Genomic DNA, 19413 nt, shown 5'->3' on the forward strand with positions numbered 1-19413 from the left:
ATATATATATATAATTTTTTATAGTATATGTACAGTATATATATTTTATATAGATGCATAGCAATGTGAAACTACAAGTCGCAGCGATTTTCTGTGTATGTAACCTAGTCTGGAGAGACGAACCCGGTTCTGCGCAACGGCAAGCACGTCTAAGAGAATTAGGAATTTATCGTATTTTGCAACAACTACGTCACACAAAAGATACTCAATTGTTGGACAAGTATGAATGATAAATATTATGCCCCATCCATTATTGTCACTTATTATAAACGTATGTTAACAAACCTCATTATTATTTCCATTTCAGAGTCAAGACTGCCCTAGCGCAATTTTACGAGCCTTGAAACATATTTCCGATGAAGATTAGATTTCGGATGATTTCAAAGGTCTTTTTTATATTTGAAATATATTACGACTTTAACATTAATACTGTGATTACCTCGGTTGATGATGTATAAGTATTTGAAAGTTATAAACAAGATTGAACAAATTGATATTTCTGAGCCTATGCCTGTAACTCTGTCTGTAGTATTTATTTAATTTAATACAAAAAGGAATGTGAAAAAATATATACAATTTCTTTTTCTTTATTGAAAAAGATGTGTTTGATATCTATTAATTTAAAATATTAGTTTACAAGCAGAGGCTTCAGATGTTATGGATTGATACGCAATACGAAAAAAAGTTAAGAGAATAAGTAAAATCATGGAAAAAATTTGGAATAAACAGAAAGTACATATACTTATGTAGTATACTTTCATTCCTTTGTGTGGATATGTCTATTAGAACACTATAAAGAAATACATAATAAATTTATTTATATTAAAGATTTTGTAATATATATTTGAAAGAAAATATATATATATATATATATGACTAGCATAATGTTCAATAAACATTAAATTTTATATCTTTGGTATGTATCTCTAGCTTATATGAAAAAATTCATGTAATTCAAATAGTTTTGATTCTTATGACAATTGACATATTAAAAAAAATCTGGAATGTTACATTTAAAAGTTTACAAACACACTGGTAAATACTGATACAAACTTGTACCAAGTGAAAACATTGAATTATGTGTTCAATGTGTTATGATACTCATTGATAATAAATGATAACTTGATAGTTTTCCTTATTGTTATAAATATCAAGTAACCCGAATGTCAGGGTAATATTACTATTAAAATGCATTATGAATTAAGCAGAAGCATTACTATCACCAGAAAGATTCTCCATTGGATTAGCCAATGGATCCAATTCTGCAAATAAGTCCAACCACGAGTTACCTTTTTGCTTTCCAGTCTTGTTCTTTTTCTATGAAAAGAATATTGTGATATTAATTGTACAGGATGTTAGAGGAGAGGGAAAGAGGACATTATTACTATTTTGGACTACATTTAAAGATACTTACTTTGTCGTCTACGCTATTAGTTGTGGTACTCTTCTGTCCCATGCCTAGCGCTGCATCTCCTAAACTCTGTTTCAAAATATTTGGTGGTAGGAAAGTATCATTTGATATGCCTTCCCAATCATTGTTTGTGCATTGTTGCTTATCATTCAGAATTTCATCGAATAACGCTGCACTTTCAGAAGCCAATAAATTTAACGATTGCTGCTGTTGAGCTTCTGATGACAACAACGGTAAATCAGCTAAATTAAAATTTGTATTACATTCTTCAAATATATCCATTGCTAACTTCTGCTCTTCAGAATTTTTCTTAAATGTGGAATGATTATTTTCCTCGGCTTTTGTAATCGATTGTCCGGTATTATTGGAGACATCTTTTTTTAAGATTAAATTTCCAAAGAACTCTTCAAGACCTTTATCATTTTCTGTATCATTAGTATTATGCACAATTCCGTTCCTCGAAGAATTTGTAGTCTCATCTAAATGTATTAATATATCTTTTGGCTCATTTTCTATATCTAAGAGCTTTTCATTTTGCTTAGTTTTCTCTGAATTTGTAGTAGCTTCTTGTGCCTCCTCAACATCATCATGATAATCCATATCGAAAAATGGTAATCTATAAAAGTTGATATCATAACAAAAATGATGACATGACATTTATTTTTATTTTGTAACTCACTTATCCTTATTCTCTGGATCGTCATCACCACCTGTTTCCTGTGCCAATTTACTAGAAGTTTCAGCCAGTTCTCGTACAACTGTGAAATCAAAATGTTGATAGCCTTTGAAGCTGTTTGCTATTGTAGAGTATGCTTGTGCAGATTTCTTTGTAAAATTCAGAAGTGTGGTTTGGTATAAAACTAAGGCATGACTGAACATATTGCACCTTGCTGCTGCTAATAAGTCAACCTTCTGAAGACAGTCAAGAGCCAGATTGTCAAAAATTATTTTGCCCCTAAATTGACAGATACATAAAAAATTTTCTTTAAACATATAATTAAATTTATAAGAACAAACACGGTATATATATATATATATATATATATATATATATATATATATATATGTGTGTGTGTGTGTGTGTGTGTGCGCGCGCGCGCGCCATTTAGTTAAATAGTTAAAAGAGAGGAATTGAGATTAAGTGATTGTATTTGTATTACATGAATGTGTAAAATGGAACCTACTGTTTAACACGTGCTTGAACTTTTTTAAATCTCTCTACTTGTTTGGATGTATCTGGATCTAAATCTTGAGAAATATTTTTCATCCATGATAGAGCAGCTCGATATTCTATACGGGCTTTTTCCATCGCTTGCACATTTTGTAATGTATCTTCAATAGCTCTTTGCCTAAATGTTTCTACTTCTTGATACAATCGACCCAAAGGAGTTCTCAATGCAAGCCTTTGTTGACCTGAATAAGATAAAGATTTTCCAACTGCTGACATCATTTTGCCAGCACGAGTTTTATCTTGTTTCCCAGCATCTTTTAAGAAACGTCCCATTGCATTTTCCTCCTGAGCTAAATCTATATAGAAAGTATAAATTATTCCATTACCATAATATTATAAATTTACCCTTAAATCTTATATTTGTTAAAGAAAAGATATATAATACAGATATGTTAGAAAATGATAATATTAATATATTATTCTTTATTAGAAATTGTGTTAAAACGCACTGCATAATCTTTCTTGGTATCTGTCAATAACTCTTTGTAAATAAGAACAAGATTCTTGGATACTGCGGAATAATTCTAGCTTTGCATCCAATTCAGCATCCGAAGCAATTATACATTCGTCCTCTTTCTTTCCCAATCTTCGAGATAAAACCTGCTTTGTTACCCAGAATTGATGTTGCATCTTTGTTATAGCAGAATCATCATGCATATTAGATTTTTGAACCCAACAATCAAAGGTATTTCCTGATATACCTGGTGCACCTCTGTTACTATATACAGGATATAAAGAAATTTTGTATGTGTAAGTTTTAATCAATACATATTATTAAATATAATGATAATCACGTACAATTAAAGAAAACATATGCAAAAAATTTAATTGATAAATGTAATATATTCCCATTTCATTACAAAAAAAATAAATTATATACATTAAAATATGTGTTTAGTTTTATTGTTATATTGAATAATATAAATATATTAATTTTTTTCTCAATTAATAATGTGAAAAGCAGAAAGTTTACAAATCTATGGTGCCTATAGATAATATATCTCTTGGCAATTAATATCCGACTATTTTTTATACATAAACAATAATAATAAAAAAATAAATTCATAAGACTTACAAAAATATAACCAATTTACATGATATCTATTAATAACATGATGAAATATGATAAACTACCAGATATTGATTTAAAATAGAGCTTATTTGGAATGAAAGAATGACAATTATTGTCTTTTATTTTCCAAGCCCTTTTTTTACCAATGCACTTACATGCAACGCGCTTACCGGTGAGATAAGCTCAAGCCAAGCATTCTAATCAATGAAATTTACATAAGAAGAAAAAAGGAGAAAAAACTTACTAAGCATTCATAACGGAAGACCTGCTGATATCTGGATACGAATGTGGGTTAATATTTACAATCACAAAGCATGAGCCCGAAATTGTATCATCATTCAAGTGTAATCACATAATGCACGTAACTATATTACTCGCACGCTAAGATTGCATTTGTACTGCATAGTTAAAATGTCTCACAGTGTGACGACAATTGTATCATTTCTACATGATAGTTTATCAAACAGGAAAGCCACGAAGGCTAACTTGTCATGTCTGACAAGCAACCAGTTCTAGTCGACTAATACTGCCAATACTGACAATAAAATGGAATAGCGACGAGATGTGATTGGATATACTCAAAGTGGTTTACGTCACGATAAAAGATAATATGTAAGAGAACAAATTAATATTACTATTGTATGAATCAGCTGTTAAACTTCTGTCAGACAATATTTCATGTAATGCATTAAATTTCTCTGTGACACTGAACTTGAATCGATAGTAAGTCTTCTTATCTTCAGTCGATTGAACACGATAACACAGTATATGTATAACCAGTAGCGTCACTTGATGGAAATAGCGTCCGAAAAGTGCTACAGTGCATGCGTTGCATCACTACCGACAACATGGCGTAAATATCGATATGAATTCGATATTTGATCAATTCATGTCATTCAAACGTCATTCATTTTTTAAACGTATACGTTTAAAACATTTAAAAAATTTAAATTAAATTAAAAATATCAAGTGTATATAGTGCATGATGTGGTTATGTGCAATGAGTGATCGTAATGTACATAATGTAGAGTACATAATGCCACTCTGAGACCACATCAAATTGGAGATCGAAAAACTGTTAGATTTTATAAAAAAAACTCGCAATTTCATAGCAAAAAGGCTAAAAAATCAACAAAATCTTGTGCAAAATCCACCAAGATCATTAAAATATGTGATTGGGACAAAAATGTTTCCTTTAAAAACACATAAAATCACTGAAAATCATATTCAAAATAGCCCAAAACATTCAATTTTTCAAATCTCCCAATTTCTCCCCAATCAAATCATTTTCAAAAATCAAAATAAAGCAAAAACCTACCTTAAAATCAAGTAAAATAACTAAAAAAAAGCAATTTATCAAAAAATTCCCCAATTTTGTTTCACTCCGAGACCACTACCGATTGGGACAAACATCTTTCTCTTAAAACACCAATTTTAAAGAGAATAATATTAAAATTAAGTCATAAATATATGAAAATCACATTTTTCATAAAATTCTCCCAATCAAAATTTAAATAAAAAAAGGATTGAAAAATTACCAAAAAATGGGTAAAATTCTATAACAATCCTTCAGTTTTCTTCTCCCCAAAAGGGGATTTCATTTCTAGACCAAGAGGATTGTACACTTAAGAAACAATACAAAAAAACAAGAGAAAATGTTACTAATTGAACTTTATGCACACAAAAACTAAAAAAATACAAAAAACATGATAAAATGTTACTAATTGATCTTTATACACATAAAAACTAAAAATTGCAATGATCAAGTAGACTGACAACTTTTGTGACAAGAAAAAAAAATTCTAATTAGCTCGTACATAATAGCCAATATGATTGGTAGAATTACATTAAAAGCAAACTCTAGTTAGCTCGTACGTAACAAATCAAAACATTTATCATGATGATATAACTCCTTATAATTTTCTGTCTTAGTTTCTTAAATGCAGATGAAAGATTCTGCGTCAGCTTCTTCGACTTTGCTGGTTGCTATAGAAATTTATGGTTGATATGCTTCATCCGTGTCGATCGTGGCGCAGAGAGTTTTGCGTCGGCTTTCTGTGCTGAAGGGCTCAGAAGAGTTCAAATCCAGCCAGTGCCAGAAAACATCGAATGTTATTTTCGATAATTCGCGATCGCCACCTCTCGGAAGGCAATGGCAAACCACCGAGAGTAGTCTATGCCGTTCGGAACCTGCGTTAAACTGTAGGTCCCATATGTCTGCGGTAGGCGCACACTATAGACATATGTTCAGAGATCACCACATCTCTATTAAGAGATTACGGATGAGGAAGAATGCTTCATCCATGGCAAGACCCACCATAAAATACTCGGTTACTTTGCATTGTTGGAATTTGTCTATGTAGCATACCACATCATTTCTACCTGCTTTCTTTTCTTGACCTCTTAATTCATTTAAGGCATAAATAGAAGTTTTCTTTTTGTCTCGTGGTGTTGCATTGTATTTAAGTTCCCACATTATGGCAAATTGCCTATTTTTATCAAACATCCAGATATCGATTATTCCGTTTCGACCCCTATTATCTTTGATCCATAGCTCAGTAGAAATATTAGAAAATTCCTTCATATCACATGTTCTACTCAGGACCATAAACATTAGGCCTTGTAAAGAATTTTCGCTATATTCTGTCGGATATTGGTTCTCAAACCCTTTGAAAAGGGATTTGAGATCATTATATAACAAGATCAACGTTTTTCTATAGTTGACTATATTTCTCCGCAGAAAATATCTCTTAAGATTGCAGATATGTCTTGCACAAGCTTCCTGAAGTGCATTATTAAACTTGCCAACCATAACATTAGCTGTCTTCAGCATCTTTAGAAAACACTTGCTTGTAGTTTGATTGGGAATTCTGAGCTTCCATCTAAATTTAGAATATCTGAGGCAATGTCAATATCAGCTAGTATCTTTTCGTACGTACTAAGCAGAGGAGGAGCTTCTACTTCTAACATCTTTCCACTAATCATCAAATAAATAGCAACTATATAGAGAGGGTATATGGATTTCTGCCCTATTTTTGTGTGGAATCCGTTGAAGTCCATCTTTATTTCATGTTTTTTCCTTTTTAGTTTGTCATCACTGAGTTTTAGTGACCCTCTTATTTTCTTTAAAATGTCATCAAGCTGTTCTTCATGAAGACCGTAAAATGGAACAATATTCTTTCTTAGAAAGCCTGTTGCAACATCAGGGGTATCATCTAGAAATCTGCATGCAACTGCTTTGACATCTTGAGTGTATCCTGCACCACTTATATAGGAAACTCCTGTAAGCAGCATTCCTTGAATCATTGCCTGAGCAATGTCTCCCTTTGTAATCCGATACAAAATTGTTGACATAAGTTGAGCGATTCGCTCTACTTCACAATCAGAAGCACCATCACGTAGTGCAGATACGACAACTGCGTCACATTTATCAATAAGAACCTAAACGCGCTTTTCCTCATGTGCCTGATATAGATATTTACACAAGCCTCTCAGACGACTTTTCACATTTTGTTCGCCAACGTCTTGATATATCTTGGATTCAAACCACATCTCGCACAAATTTCTATGATTTTTATTTTGGATATTCTTCAGCAAGAATGCCTCATGCCTTTCGGAAGCATCCTTAATGCTCATGTAACAATGCGCCAATGCATCTTCATATTTACAAATTGTAGAACCTTTGAGGTCCACAAACAGGACAGGATGAGCACCTAAGTGGTTCTTCAGATCCTCTTCTTTTCCCTTTGTTACAATATCCTTGTCCTTGAAGATTTCATACTGTGGCCTCTTCTTCCAGTCTGGTTCTACTTTTCCTTCTTTGTAATATGTAAATTGTAGCTTGCAAATGTTAAAAATGTTTACATATTTTTTTATAATTAATTTTTATATACATATATTGTAAGATTTGAAAAGTTTTATTCATTTTTGAAGAGGATAACAAAAAAATTGGAATCATTAATCAAGTTTTACATTGAATTGTATTTATATTGTATTTGACACATTATACACAATTCAATTGTAAATAATCGAAATGTACATCAATTTGCTTATAAATAAAACAAAAATTATAAATATTACCTATGTTTATTATAAATACAAAAATAATACATAATACATTATAATATTAGGAATAATATATTATAATATAATATACATTTAATATTATTACTTATTTATTTCATTTTTTATTTATTTTCATATGATTACTTGCGTTACTTTAATGTTACATTTGCAAATTTGTAATATCTATTTAAGAAAATATGAATTGCGGTTACTTATATAATATGAAAATAATTTTTTATAGTTGCTCCTTCCTTTCTTACAATTTAAATATTAGCGCGCTATTGCCACCAAGAACATGGCGGCATGACACGTGATTTCAGACACAAATAACAAAAGGATTGACACGGAGTGCCGCTACTGGTTATACATATACTGTGACGATAAATAAAATACGAAAGCTAAATTGGATTTATAAATGTTTAGATGGCGCTGGTATAATTTTTTGTTATATATTTTGTGTATCGTAAAAGCTATTTTTATCGTGCATCTTCAGTAAAGCTGTTTGCTTAAATTAGAATCGTTTGGAATATTTTATGAAGATCTTTATATATATATAAATAGATTATGTAGTGTCGCAATTCCGGTCGAACATTCGATTGAATAAAATTTGTTGTCAATCCATCTTCTCTCTCTCAATTGGTATATATACTTATATTTGGGTATGTTTTATTTTATTTAAAATTTTTATTTTTCCATGTGAAGAGATCTTTAATTAGCAGTATTATGTATCATAGTAATCTACGAATATTATTCTCGTTGTCGCGATAAAAGGATAATAAGTGTTGTCAACATACATATATGTTTTTCTGAACTATTCTTAGAAGTTATATAATATGATAATAATAGTAATATTTTTATGTTTTTCTTTATCTACAGGCATTTTTAGTTTAACGTTTGGCTATTACCGTGAAGCGAATCGAAGCATTGCCAGACTGGAAAATCGGAAAAAATAAAGGTATATATATATATATATATATTATTTTGTAAAAAAGTAAGTTTATTTTGATAAATCGCGTATTTTCTCGAATATCAAAGATTCTTCAATCCCGCGCAAACGCGATCGATCTTCTTCGAACAAACTGTCGCGCTATTTCTTGTCATTTCTAGAAAATACGCGAATGATTTCATTATATGCAGACAATTGATGTTTATATAACAAAACAATTATTCTTTATTCCATTGGTGCGCTATGATATTTCATCGGAACGAAAGGAACATGATTTGCGCAGTTAATTATAGCCGTGATTATTCTATATCGTGCGACACGATCCACAGTATTTTCCTACGTTCGTATCTTTGTCCTTCTCTTTCTATCCCGTTCGTAGTACGACGCGTACGCGCATCTCTCTTTATTTTTTCTACGTCCGACGCACGCACCGAAACATCTTGAGGATTCGAGAAATCGGGCCGCCGCGATTGGTCATCCGCAGAAGCTTCTCGAAGCGGGCGATTCGGTATATTAAAAGCGCGGCGCGAGGGTCGCGTCATCAGTTCTCATAACGAACGCGACAAGCGACAAGTTCAAGTGTATTCACAAGTGCCTACATTTTAGTGCCGACTCGCAGATTAAATCATCTACGTAATAGAAAAGTTACGACAAGGTGAATATTCCGTGTCCTGTATATACATTTAGCTTTAAATTATTTGTTATAAAGTAAAATCATATCGTAGTGTAAAGGTTAATTCTTTTCTGAAAACTGATGCATCGTACTTCTTCCCGTGAAACATTTTTCATTCTTAAATTAAAGATGTTGAAATCTAAATTTTTGCACAGTTTTCTGTGATATTATCAAAATTTGTTTATTTTAATAGATTTATTATACAAACCTGTGTTTTTTCTCATTTTATTATATAAGTTCTTATTGAAAGTTGTAATCCGGATATGTGTAGTGTGTATATGTGTGTATGTGTAAAAAATTATTTATGGAAGTGCACTTTTATTAGAATTTGTTCGGAATAACTAAAAAGCATTATTATTATTATCTTTAAATGATAATTTTTATATTATAATATTCGAGATATTGTAGCTTTTTTGACGAATGATGCAATGATGCAATAATTGATTGTGGTGGAAAAACGTTTTCACAAAGTTATCGATATTGAATGAATGATAAATATTACTTATTTCTTCTTACAATAATATATTACATATTTAGAAATATACCATAATACATTTTTATAACTATAAAAATAATACTAGAATTAATATCAAAGAAATTATTGAATTAGTCGTTAATTGATTATTCGAGAAGTAAGATGTTTATACGACATGAGTTATTGCGTCGTATTATTTCGAACGCGAAGTACGTTCAATCGCTCCAACTTTATTCGCTCGAAATTAAATCAATTAAACTGTTTTTTTTTATCGCGCTGCACATATAGCTCACATATTATTATGATTTCAGTATCTGATTACGTTGAGAGACTACTCGTAAAAGAGAAGAATAACAATGTCGAAAGCACCGGCAGTTGGAATCGACCTGGGTACCACGTATTCCTGCGTGGGTGTTTTCCAACACGGAAAAGTTGAAATCATCGCCAATGATCAAGGTAACCGGACTACACCGAGCTACGTAGCCTTCACCGACACCGAGAGGTTAATCGGTGATGCGGCGAAAAACCAGGTTGCCATGAACCCCAGCAACACCATTTTTGGTAAGTGAAAAATTTTCATATAACGCGACATTTATATTCATGTTGCAATCGCAACAACATAGTAATTTAATAAGAATTTCGTTGTTTTATCATATTTTAAAGAGAGTTTTAAAATTATATTAAGTGTATATGTTTTACAATTTTGACATATGAGACACAAAGAATTATTTTAATATCAAGATTAGTATTTGACTTTTTTTCTATTCTTTGGAATTGAACTTGAAACTGTTATATATACATAGTGCATATCGATTGTATATTTTACTACTAGTGACCTTGCACAATCTTTCTATAGCATCTACCTATTCGTTGTGCACGCAATTCCCTCTTTGCTCCGTCCGTTCATTTTCGTCCTTTACATTACATTATAGCCAGGCGTTCTGACATTTATACACGTCACAGTTTTATATAATCCCAATTTACGCCAGCGACAAACGCTATTCACTGATTCATGTTGGATTGAAATCAAAATGATTCACACGATATATTTTTCGTTAAATATCGGACATTTGTTAATTTTTTACGTAATGAATGTATTGCGTAATACATTTTTACGAACACGCATATTATGTTTAACGCTTAATATTGTAATAAATCTTGTAATTTTATTTTTACAATTAATAAAACTTGCGGTAAGTAAACCCCTTAAAAATTTTTCTTTAAACAATATTACTTTACAATTATAAATATCAAGCTGGCAAATATTGGATATTTTTTTGAGTAGGCTAATTCAACATTCTGCAACTGTTCCTTCAGAATCCCATAAAATCCACATTCTCATTTCCAGTTAATTGCACGGCATGTTTTAAGATACATTTTTTGAAGAAAAGACAACTTATAATATTTTATAATTTTTATCTTTTTCTAAAGACGCAAAGCGTTTGATCGGTCGCCGGTTCGATGATGCGACGGTACAGAGTGACATGAAGCACTGGCCGTTCACGGTAATCAATGAGGGAGGCAAACCAAAGATCCAGGTATCTTACAAAGGCGAAATGAAGACCTTCTTTCCCGAGGAAGTATCTTCCATGGTCTTAACGAAGATGAAGGAGACAGCGGAAGCGTATTTGGGCAAGACCGTGACGAACGCCGTTGTTACTGTGCCAGCTTATTTTAACGACTCTCAGAGACAGGCGACGAAGGATGCTGGCGCTATCGCTGGTCTGAATGTTCTCAGGATAATAAACGAGCCGACAGCAGCCGCAATAGCGTACGGTCTCGATAAGAAAGCCGCAGGCGAAAAGAACGTCTTAATCTTCGACTTGGGCGGTGGTACCTTCGACGTGTCGATCCTGACAATTGAGGATGGTATCTTCGAGGTAAAATCTACGGCCGGGGACACGCATCTCGGCGGCGAGGACTTCGATAATCGAATGGTAAACCACTTCGTGCAAGAATTCAAGAGGAAATACAAGAAGGACTTGAGCACTAACAAGAGAGCTCTGAGACGTCTGAGAACAGCCTGCGAAAGGGCGAAGAGAACGTTAAGCTCGTCGACGCAAGCGAGCATTGAGATTGACTCGTTGTTCGAGGGTATTGATTTCTACACATCGATCACCAGAGCTAGATTCGAAGAACTCTGTGCTGATCTGTTTAGAAGCACTCTTGAACCCGTCGAGAAAGCACTTAGAGATGCGAAGATGGACAAGGCTCAAGTTCACAGTATAGTTCTAGTCGGTGGCTCCACCAGAATACCAAAGATTCAAAAGTTACTTCAAGATTTCTTCAACGGCAAGGAGCTGAATAAATCCATTAATCCGGATGAAGCCGTTGCTTACGGCGCAGCAGTTCAGGCGGCTATTTTGCACGGTGACAAGTCTGAAGAAGTTCAAGATCTACTTCTACTGGACGTGACCCCGTTGTCGTTGGGTATTGAAACCGCTGGCGGTGTCATGACAACTTTGATCAAGAGGAATACGACGATACCAACGAAACAGACCCAAACGTTTACCACGTATTCCGATAATCAACCGGGAGTACTTATTCAAGTTTACGAAGGAGAGAGAGCGATGACCAAGGATAACAATATTCTCGGCAAATTCGAGTTAACTGGAATACCACCGGCGCCTAGGGGTGTACCGCAAATTGAAGTTACTTTTGATATTGATGCGAATGGTAAGTTCAATATTTCAAACATTGATTTTTTATAATTAAAAATTATTTGATTATTTAATTAACTTTTTCTGTATTTTCATATTTTATTTTGTAGGCATATTGAATGTCTCTGCAATTGAGAAATCTACTGGCAAAGAAAATAAGATCACGATTACCAATGACAAAGGACGTTTATCGAAGGAGGATATAGAGAAGATGGTAAATGAAGCCGAGAAATACCGGTCAGAAGATGAACAGCAACGGGAAAGAATTACTGCTAAAAATGCTCTTGAATCGTATTGCTTTAACATGAAGACCACGATGGAAGACGACAAGGTTAAAGATAAGATTGATCCGTCTGACAAGGAAAAAGTTATCTCCAAATGCAACGAAATTATCTCGTGGTTGGATGCCAATCAATTAGCGGAGAAGGAAGAGTTCGCTGACAAGCAGAAAGAACTGGAAGCTATTTGCAATCCTATTGTCGCGAAACTTTATCAAAGCGGTGGAGCACCTGGTGGTTTCCCTGGTGCTGGAGGAGCAGGACCCAACCCCGGCGCCGGTGGTGCCGGACCAACCATTGAGGAAGTTGATTAAATCGATTATCACTTTATTCTCTCATATAGCTTAAACAATATTACATTTCATCTCATTTTACAACACGTATTGTTATTTATGTCTAACATTGTTTAGTTCATTTCTTGTAAAATAAAATTTTTTATTTTTTAAAGATTATGAAGAGTTAATTTTGATATAATGATAAATTTATTATAATATTTATTAGAAATTAATAAATAATATATATTTGTTTAGTTTAAATATTATGTATATATAAATTAATATTTATAGGAAGAAGATATAATTATCTTCATCTTTCCTATTTTTTAACGCTATTTAAGGCGTGAGAATTTCTTAGCGTCTCCTATTGAATTATGTGTCCCGATGTTCAGGTCAATAAAATTGAACGAGGATTATTAAGTAAGTGGTAATCACACCGATGAACTGAAAAAGAAATTATTATTTATTTTGATATATAGTGCTGTTAATTATATATTATAAACCACAAAAGAGAAATTAATCTGTTCTATATAGATCGTATACTTACACCACTAAGTAGAGCATTATTCATTTCGAAAAAGTTGCAAGCAGTAATTGCTACTCGATTTTGTTGTAGTTGAATCGAAAAATCATTAACTTCGTTTCTGACACAGTCTCGGTCTAGGTTTTTACGTAGGAGATTTTTTATGGTAATATAGTTCAGATTATAACTGCTACTTCTATTAGAATTTTGCTCATCGTCTTGGTTTTCCGGTGGTACTTCCAGACTTAATTGATTTTTCGTACTGTTTAGCTTACCAAGATTCGCAGCGTTGTAATTTAGCACAATCGTATACATAATTATTCCGGTCTTGTCGGATTCTTGACGCGCAAGTGTACAGATCCAACACATTAGGCCGAATTGCACAGCGTATAAAATCCAAATAATATTATTTATCAGCATGAATGCGTAATTTCTTTCTACAACGCTCATGTAAATTCTAAATAGCGTAGCCACGACCATGGTGAAACAATTTGCCGAGCAAAGGAGAAGATGAAAACCGTAAATATCGTTTATCATGATGACTACATCACAAATTCCTGTATAACAGAGAGTTCTTAATTCGACAATGTAATATAAATATACTATCGTGAAATTTTATACATATTGAATTATATCTTGAATCCTACGTGAATAATAATATATACATTAATATATACACTATCGAGGGCAAATAATGCTATAAAAGATATTAAAGTAATATTTATCTTCAAAGAGATTGTAACAATATTTTTAATAAAAGACGAGCACTTACCCGTGTGTAATTCTCTGATGCATCTGATTTTATGCGTAATCCATGGCGCACTAAATTGTTTATCTAATTGCACGATTAATTCATTTATCGTTTGAAATCTGTGGTACAGCACGTAGACGATAATATCAAAGATGAAGCTGTTCATCAATGATTGAGCTATCGTATAATAAAGCAGCAAGTCGGAGGCAAAAATATTTTCGGGATATGTAAAATAATAATACACAGCATGTATGATTAGAGATAGAGGTCCGCAAGCGAATGTCGCGAGAATAGCCAGCACTTCGATATTTTTTATCGGTTGATTGTTCACAAACGTTTCTCTTCTGATCTTATGATCGAGATTCTTCATTTTGTTCATTAATTTAGGCCACTTATCGTATTGCCTAATGCCATGATAAACATAATAATACGCCGACACATAACACGTCATTTTGTTCATGTAGTACATAATCTTGAATATGTCGCTTTTGAAGACGTTACCAAAGGTGAAGAAATCTATCGCACCATAAGCCACGATAGCGGAACATACTCCAAAGTGAATGATACGTAGGATTATCGTAACAGCTTTAGGACACTTTCGTGGACGTGCAACGCCGACGCCTAGGAACCAAGAGACAAATATTACTGGACGTAAAGTGTGCTCTATCGAGGGCGAGTTGTCTTCCACTTGCACAGAGATTTCTTCTTCCATCTTTTATCTCGAGTCTTCTTATTAATTGATACGTTTACGACTGTGAATGATTACATCAAATTTATATTTTTGATATAGGATACTTTGAAGAGAAAGTGTTGAAGTACTGAGTTTTTGAAAGCAATGTGTGTAAGACTCTAACAAGTACATAGTTCGTTTTTCCTGGTATATCAGATAGAACAAAGGACACACATTACTATTGTAATATTAACGAAGCTCAGATTGCGTGCTATTAGCTATTCTAAGCATAACACGGTTTTAGTAAATTAAATCGATCTTTAGGCAAAGAGAGGAACAATATACACCATTAATAATGCACAAAATCTTGAATAATGGAAGGCTCGCGTTAACTTTTTGAGACACATGCTCTTTTTGTAAGCATTATTTTATATTATATTAATTTACGTTATATTAACACACGCAACATTTAACAAAAAAGTTTATAAGAAACTAACAGTTGATGATAAAATATAAATATATAGCAACTAATGTGTACTATATATTTATATATAATACAAAAAAATAAAATAAGTAACAAAAAAATAATTTTAATTCGTGTATCAAAAATATTTATGAAATATGATTTTTTTATAAGTATGCAGTTTTTCTAGGACTTGTATGTAAAGTTATCTCTTCGCCGAGAAATTCGTGACTGTGTCCCAAGAAATTGATACGGTTCATTAAATACTTCGGAGACTATGGGGACGATCTATCCTGTTAGTATTAACAAAACTAACCTTCCCAACCTTTTGAATATTTTTGCTAAGTATTTGCGCCTCGTTCTTTGTCTTTACTTTGTCTTTTCTCTTTGTCTTTTTCTACATAGTTCTATAAGGTCAATTGTCTGGGCAATTGCTTCGCGCGCTTTCAATTTATAGAAATAATTTTCTATTGATATTTCCATTGATATCATCATTGATATTTCCATTTTGATCATGTCGATGATGTCATTATAATACTCTCTCTATAAAATTTAAAATGAAATAATCGCATCTACAGGTATATATGCTTATATCGAAAAACGAGCTTTATTTAGCTCAACGACTATATTACAATCTTATGATACAGTAAACATTTAAAATAGAGATAAAACGATAACATTGTACATCGACTTTTATAAATCAGGCGGCAAGTCGAGTATTTAATATTCCGGAAAAATGCAGCCTGTGTGTGATATAACTTTATATTTCCTCTCTTGCATTAATGATAATAGATTAATCGACTAAATCGAGCCTAATAATCAGGTGCGATCATTGCCGAACACGTAAGTATAGGTATTTTATCTTTGTGTCAAATGTACACATGTGTGAATTTGCGTGTAAATACATATGCCTATACAACGTTCACGCTATGCAGCATATATGAGTGTATGAACATTCTGGACTTTAACGCGACGCACTCTTTCTCTTTTCATTCATCCTTTTTTAATTATTTATTCGGAAAAGGCAGCGTAAATCATCCGAACACGAGAATGTCGATATACGTTTTGCTATAATAAATAATGTCTCTGACGTTCGTCTGATTCCGTAAATCTTTATTACGAACGTGATCGCATCGCGTATGATAATTTCTCCTAATGATTTGTATTACTACATTTTATACTTTACGTGACTCTAGCAATCAAAGATTATATTTTAGAGGCTTGTAAAACGATCTTGAAATGTATTATGATTATGTTTTAACTGTAATAATTAGAGCCACGCAACTTCGCATCACGTAAATTATAAAATATACAATTGCAATAGAAAAGATCTCACAACTTTCTCATCATCTCAATTTTCAAACGTGAAATATTCTAAAAGTAAAGTTTTTCTTATAACTTTGATTTAAAAACATAATGTAATATTATATAAAGATGTAAACTAATTGATTGAATTATTTTTTAAGTTACAATTAAAACAAAATGGTTATTTATAGGTAATCAAAGCTTTTGCTTTGTTCAAATAGAACTTGTGTATATCGCATTGCGCATATGCATATTTAATAAATGAATAAGTCAAAAGTTCTTTATGATATCTAAAACAGATCAATGGAATGTTTGCATTGAAAGAGAAAAATCAGCAATAGCAGCAATGCAGCGTAAATCTTATGATTTTTACGATGATATTATTATTTGTTAAATCAGGATAGTAGATTATTTTTAGATTTTTATCGTTTATGTAACAGTAGAAATATATTTAGCCTCGGTCCATTCGAGAGGTTGTTCTCTTCCAACAGCTTCTTTGTCAAACCATAATTCTTTACAATGAAAGATTTAATACGATGTTCATTATGATGATCACATTCGACCAAAATCGAACGGAATAGGAATACTTTAGGACCTGTTGATATGTAATCACACTTTGATAAACAATTTTACAAGCTCACATGTGAGTTTTATGCAACTTGATTTAAACAAATGATTATGTAACGGTTACATGTAAGCATTGAACGGATATATTGACACCAAAATGATTTCTAGTTCAAAACTTTTTAGATAATAATATATGTATAATTCATCTTATTAAACGTGAGAATAATTGTTATTGTATCAAGTACGATTATATTGATATCATGAGAATCAAAAAGATTACGAGGCATTGTTATAGTAATGTTGTTTTTAGGCGAATCAATGCTTTCAAATGATATGTAATTATACAGTGACATATACAGAACGATTCAAAACAACTTGATGTCCTTGAAATATCATATTCTTGAGTGAATTTTGAGACGATTTCTCCTTTTGCAAAATTTTATCCAAAGCTTAGTTTTTGAGTTATAATTGAAAATAGTTAGCTACTTACGAGTCCGGTATAATGGACAGGGAGGGACGGCGCAATGCGTCATGAGACTCACTTCACAATTTCACAATGAATATCACAAGAAACATTACTGTTTTTACTGCAGTACTTTATTATCCCTTCAAATATCAGTTTCCGCACAAATTAAGGCATAAAATCCCACGATAAATACGACCGATTTATTATTATTATTTATGAAGGATAGTTTGTTTACTTTCTGACTGTTGCATAGGTAGTTCTACTTTACAATATAGTACTTACAATATAGCACTGATGTGAGCGTATGTGATAATAAAGTATTGCAGTAAAAACAGTAATATTTCTAATGATATTTATTGTGAAATTATGAAGTGAATCTTGTAACGACGTCTCTGCCTGCCCGTTGTACCGGACACGTAAGTAGCTAATTATTTTCAATTATAATTCAGCTTTGGATAAAATTTTGTAAAAGGAAAATTCGTCACAGAATTCGCTCAAGAATATGATATTTCAAGGAGGGAGACACATCAGATTGTTTTGAATCATCCTGTATAAGTTTTTATATGTAAATTATATAAAATTGTTTTCATCGAAATAACTAATTGAATTTTCTTGTTATAAATTTTTTGATATAGTTTATTTCTGATATATGTAATTGATTTGTAAAAATAGTCTTTACTGAGCTCTGTAAGATCATAAATCTTTGTGTAATTAAAAATGTTTTAATACAAAAGAAACTCGATTATGTAATAGAAATGTACGTATGATTTTCATATTATGAACAAAATTTTTGTTTTGTAAAACTTTTATCCGGTACTGTAATTCAATTCAATGATTTCAAAGCATTGAAACGCTTTGGTTCTTTTTCTCGTTCTCTGCTTAATTCGGAATATTCTGTCATCAATTTCGAGAATCCTTGCATAATATATTAAGTTATCTAAGCGTAAATGCATATTTTTTCACAATCAGACATTATATATAAACAGTTCCAATATTTTTGTCTGTACCTATCAAGTCATCCAAAAAAAGCATTATTCTGTCAATACATTGATTGCTTCGCTTAATTGTGTCATTAACTCTTGCTGTTTTTTGAATGTCTAGCTGCATTCTTGTAAATATTTATCTGTCTGTGCAAGTACCGAGTAAAAATATGTTTTGTTATGTCTTCACCTTCTATAACTCGTTTAAGTACACTTGTGCCCAAGTACATTCACTCAGAAAGTGCCTTTGCATTAATACTCTGTTGATATTACCAAGTCAGCTGCGAAATATCGATTTCCAATATTATGCTACGTGGAAAAAAGGCGAATTAAAAAAGAGCTTTGTAATTATAAATTAAGTTACTCAGATTAAATATATATCAACCATATTATTTTAAGAATTGTTGTAAAATGTAGTACTTTAAAAAAAGTAATATAATATATAATTTTAAATACAAACTGAGAAAGTTAGTCATTGCGTTAAATATCGCGGTATGTATAATCGTTGTTTAGGAAACAAAAATTATTATTCATGTAATATGTAATTGAATTCTATGTTACAAAGAAGCTAACTTATTAATGCAGACAGAGTATGAATTTAG

General features: G+C 32.0%; 4 protein-coding genes across 8 annotated transcripts in view; 2 read left to right on the forward strand and 2 right to left on the reverse strand.

Moving 5' to 3' along the window:
* Positions 1–742, forward strand: part of LOC115241909 (armadillo repeat-containing protein 8-like) — a 4459-nt gene extending 3717 nt beyond the window's left edge. For both annotated transcript variants that reach the window (XM_029817870.1, XM_029817871.1), the window contains exons 7-8: positions 54–220; positions 308–742. In XM_029817870.1, coding sequence (XP_029673730.1) covers positions 54–220; positions 308–344 — 204 coding nt within the window. In that variant the 3' untranslated portion in view covers positions 345–742. The remainder of the gene's footprint in view (positions 1–53; positions 221–307) is intronic.
* Positions 743–764: 22 nt separating this feature from the next.
* Positions 765–4899, reverse strand: LOC115241910 (islet cell autoantigen 1-like protein). Of its 3 annotated transcripts, none has more exons than XM_029817873.1 (6): positions 4350–4899; positions 3092–3360; positions 2596–2938; positions 2091–2366; positions 1415–2027; positions 765–1317 (listed from the first exon to the last, which is right to left on the reverse strand). In XM_029817873.1, exons 2-6 carry the CDS (start codon positions 3297–3299, stop codon positions 1201–1203), a joined length of 1557 nt encoding a protein of 518 aa, XP_029673733.1. In that variant the 5' UTR covers positions 3300–3360; positions 4350–4899; the 3' UTR covers positions 765–1200. The 3 variants fall into 3 exon arrangements, with proteins under 3 accessions (XP_029673733.1, XP_029673734.1, XP_029673732.1); XM_029817874.1 differs by having other exon boundaries at positions 1411–2027; positions 3959–4897; XM_029817872.1 differs by having other exon boundaries at positions 3959–4892.
* A 3814-nt stretch (positions 4900–8713) lies between these two features.
* On the forward strand, positions 8714–13263 carry LOC115241919 (heat shock 70 kDa protein cognate 4-like). Of its 2 annotated transcripts, none has more exons than XM_029817894.1 (4): positions 8714–8734; positions 10185–10434; positions 11305–12549; positions 12644–13263. In XM_029817894.1, exons 2-4 carry the CDS (start codon positions 10230–10232, stop codon positions 13123–13125), a joined length of 1932 nt encoding a protein of 643 aa, XP_029673754.1. In that variant the 5' UTR covers positions 8714–8734; positions 10185–10229; the 3' UTR covers positions 13126–13263. The 2 variants fall into 2 exon arrangements, with proteins under 2 accessions (XP_029673754.1, XP_029673753.1); XM_029817893.1 differs by lacking the exon at positions 8714–8734 and adding an exon at positions 9241–9380.
* Positions 13264–13389: 126 nt separating this feature from the next.
* Positions 13390–15962, reverse strand: LOC115241920. The gene is made up of 3 exons (XM_029817895.1): positions 14382–15962; positions 13634–14166; positions 13390–13530 (listed from the first exon to the last, which is right to left on the reverse strand). Exons 1-3 carry the CDS (start codon positions 15070–15072, stop codon positions 13480–13482), a joined length of 1275 nt encoding a protein of 424 aa, XP_029673755.1. The 5' UTR covers positions 15073–15962; the 3' UTR covers positions 13390–13479.
* Between the last annotated feature and the right edge of the window lie 3451 nt (positions 15963–19413).

This window comes from Formica exsecta, unplaced genomic scaffold (assembly GCF_003651465.1).
Source record: "Formica exsecta isolate Colony F162 unplaced genomic scaffold, ASM365146v1 scaffold54, whole genome shotgun sequence".
Classification (NCBI taxonomy): Eukaryota; Metazoa; Arthropoda; class Insecta; order Hymenoptera; family Formicidae; genus Formica; species Formica exsecta.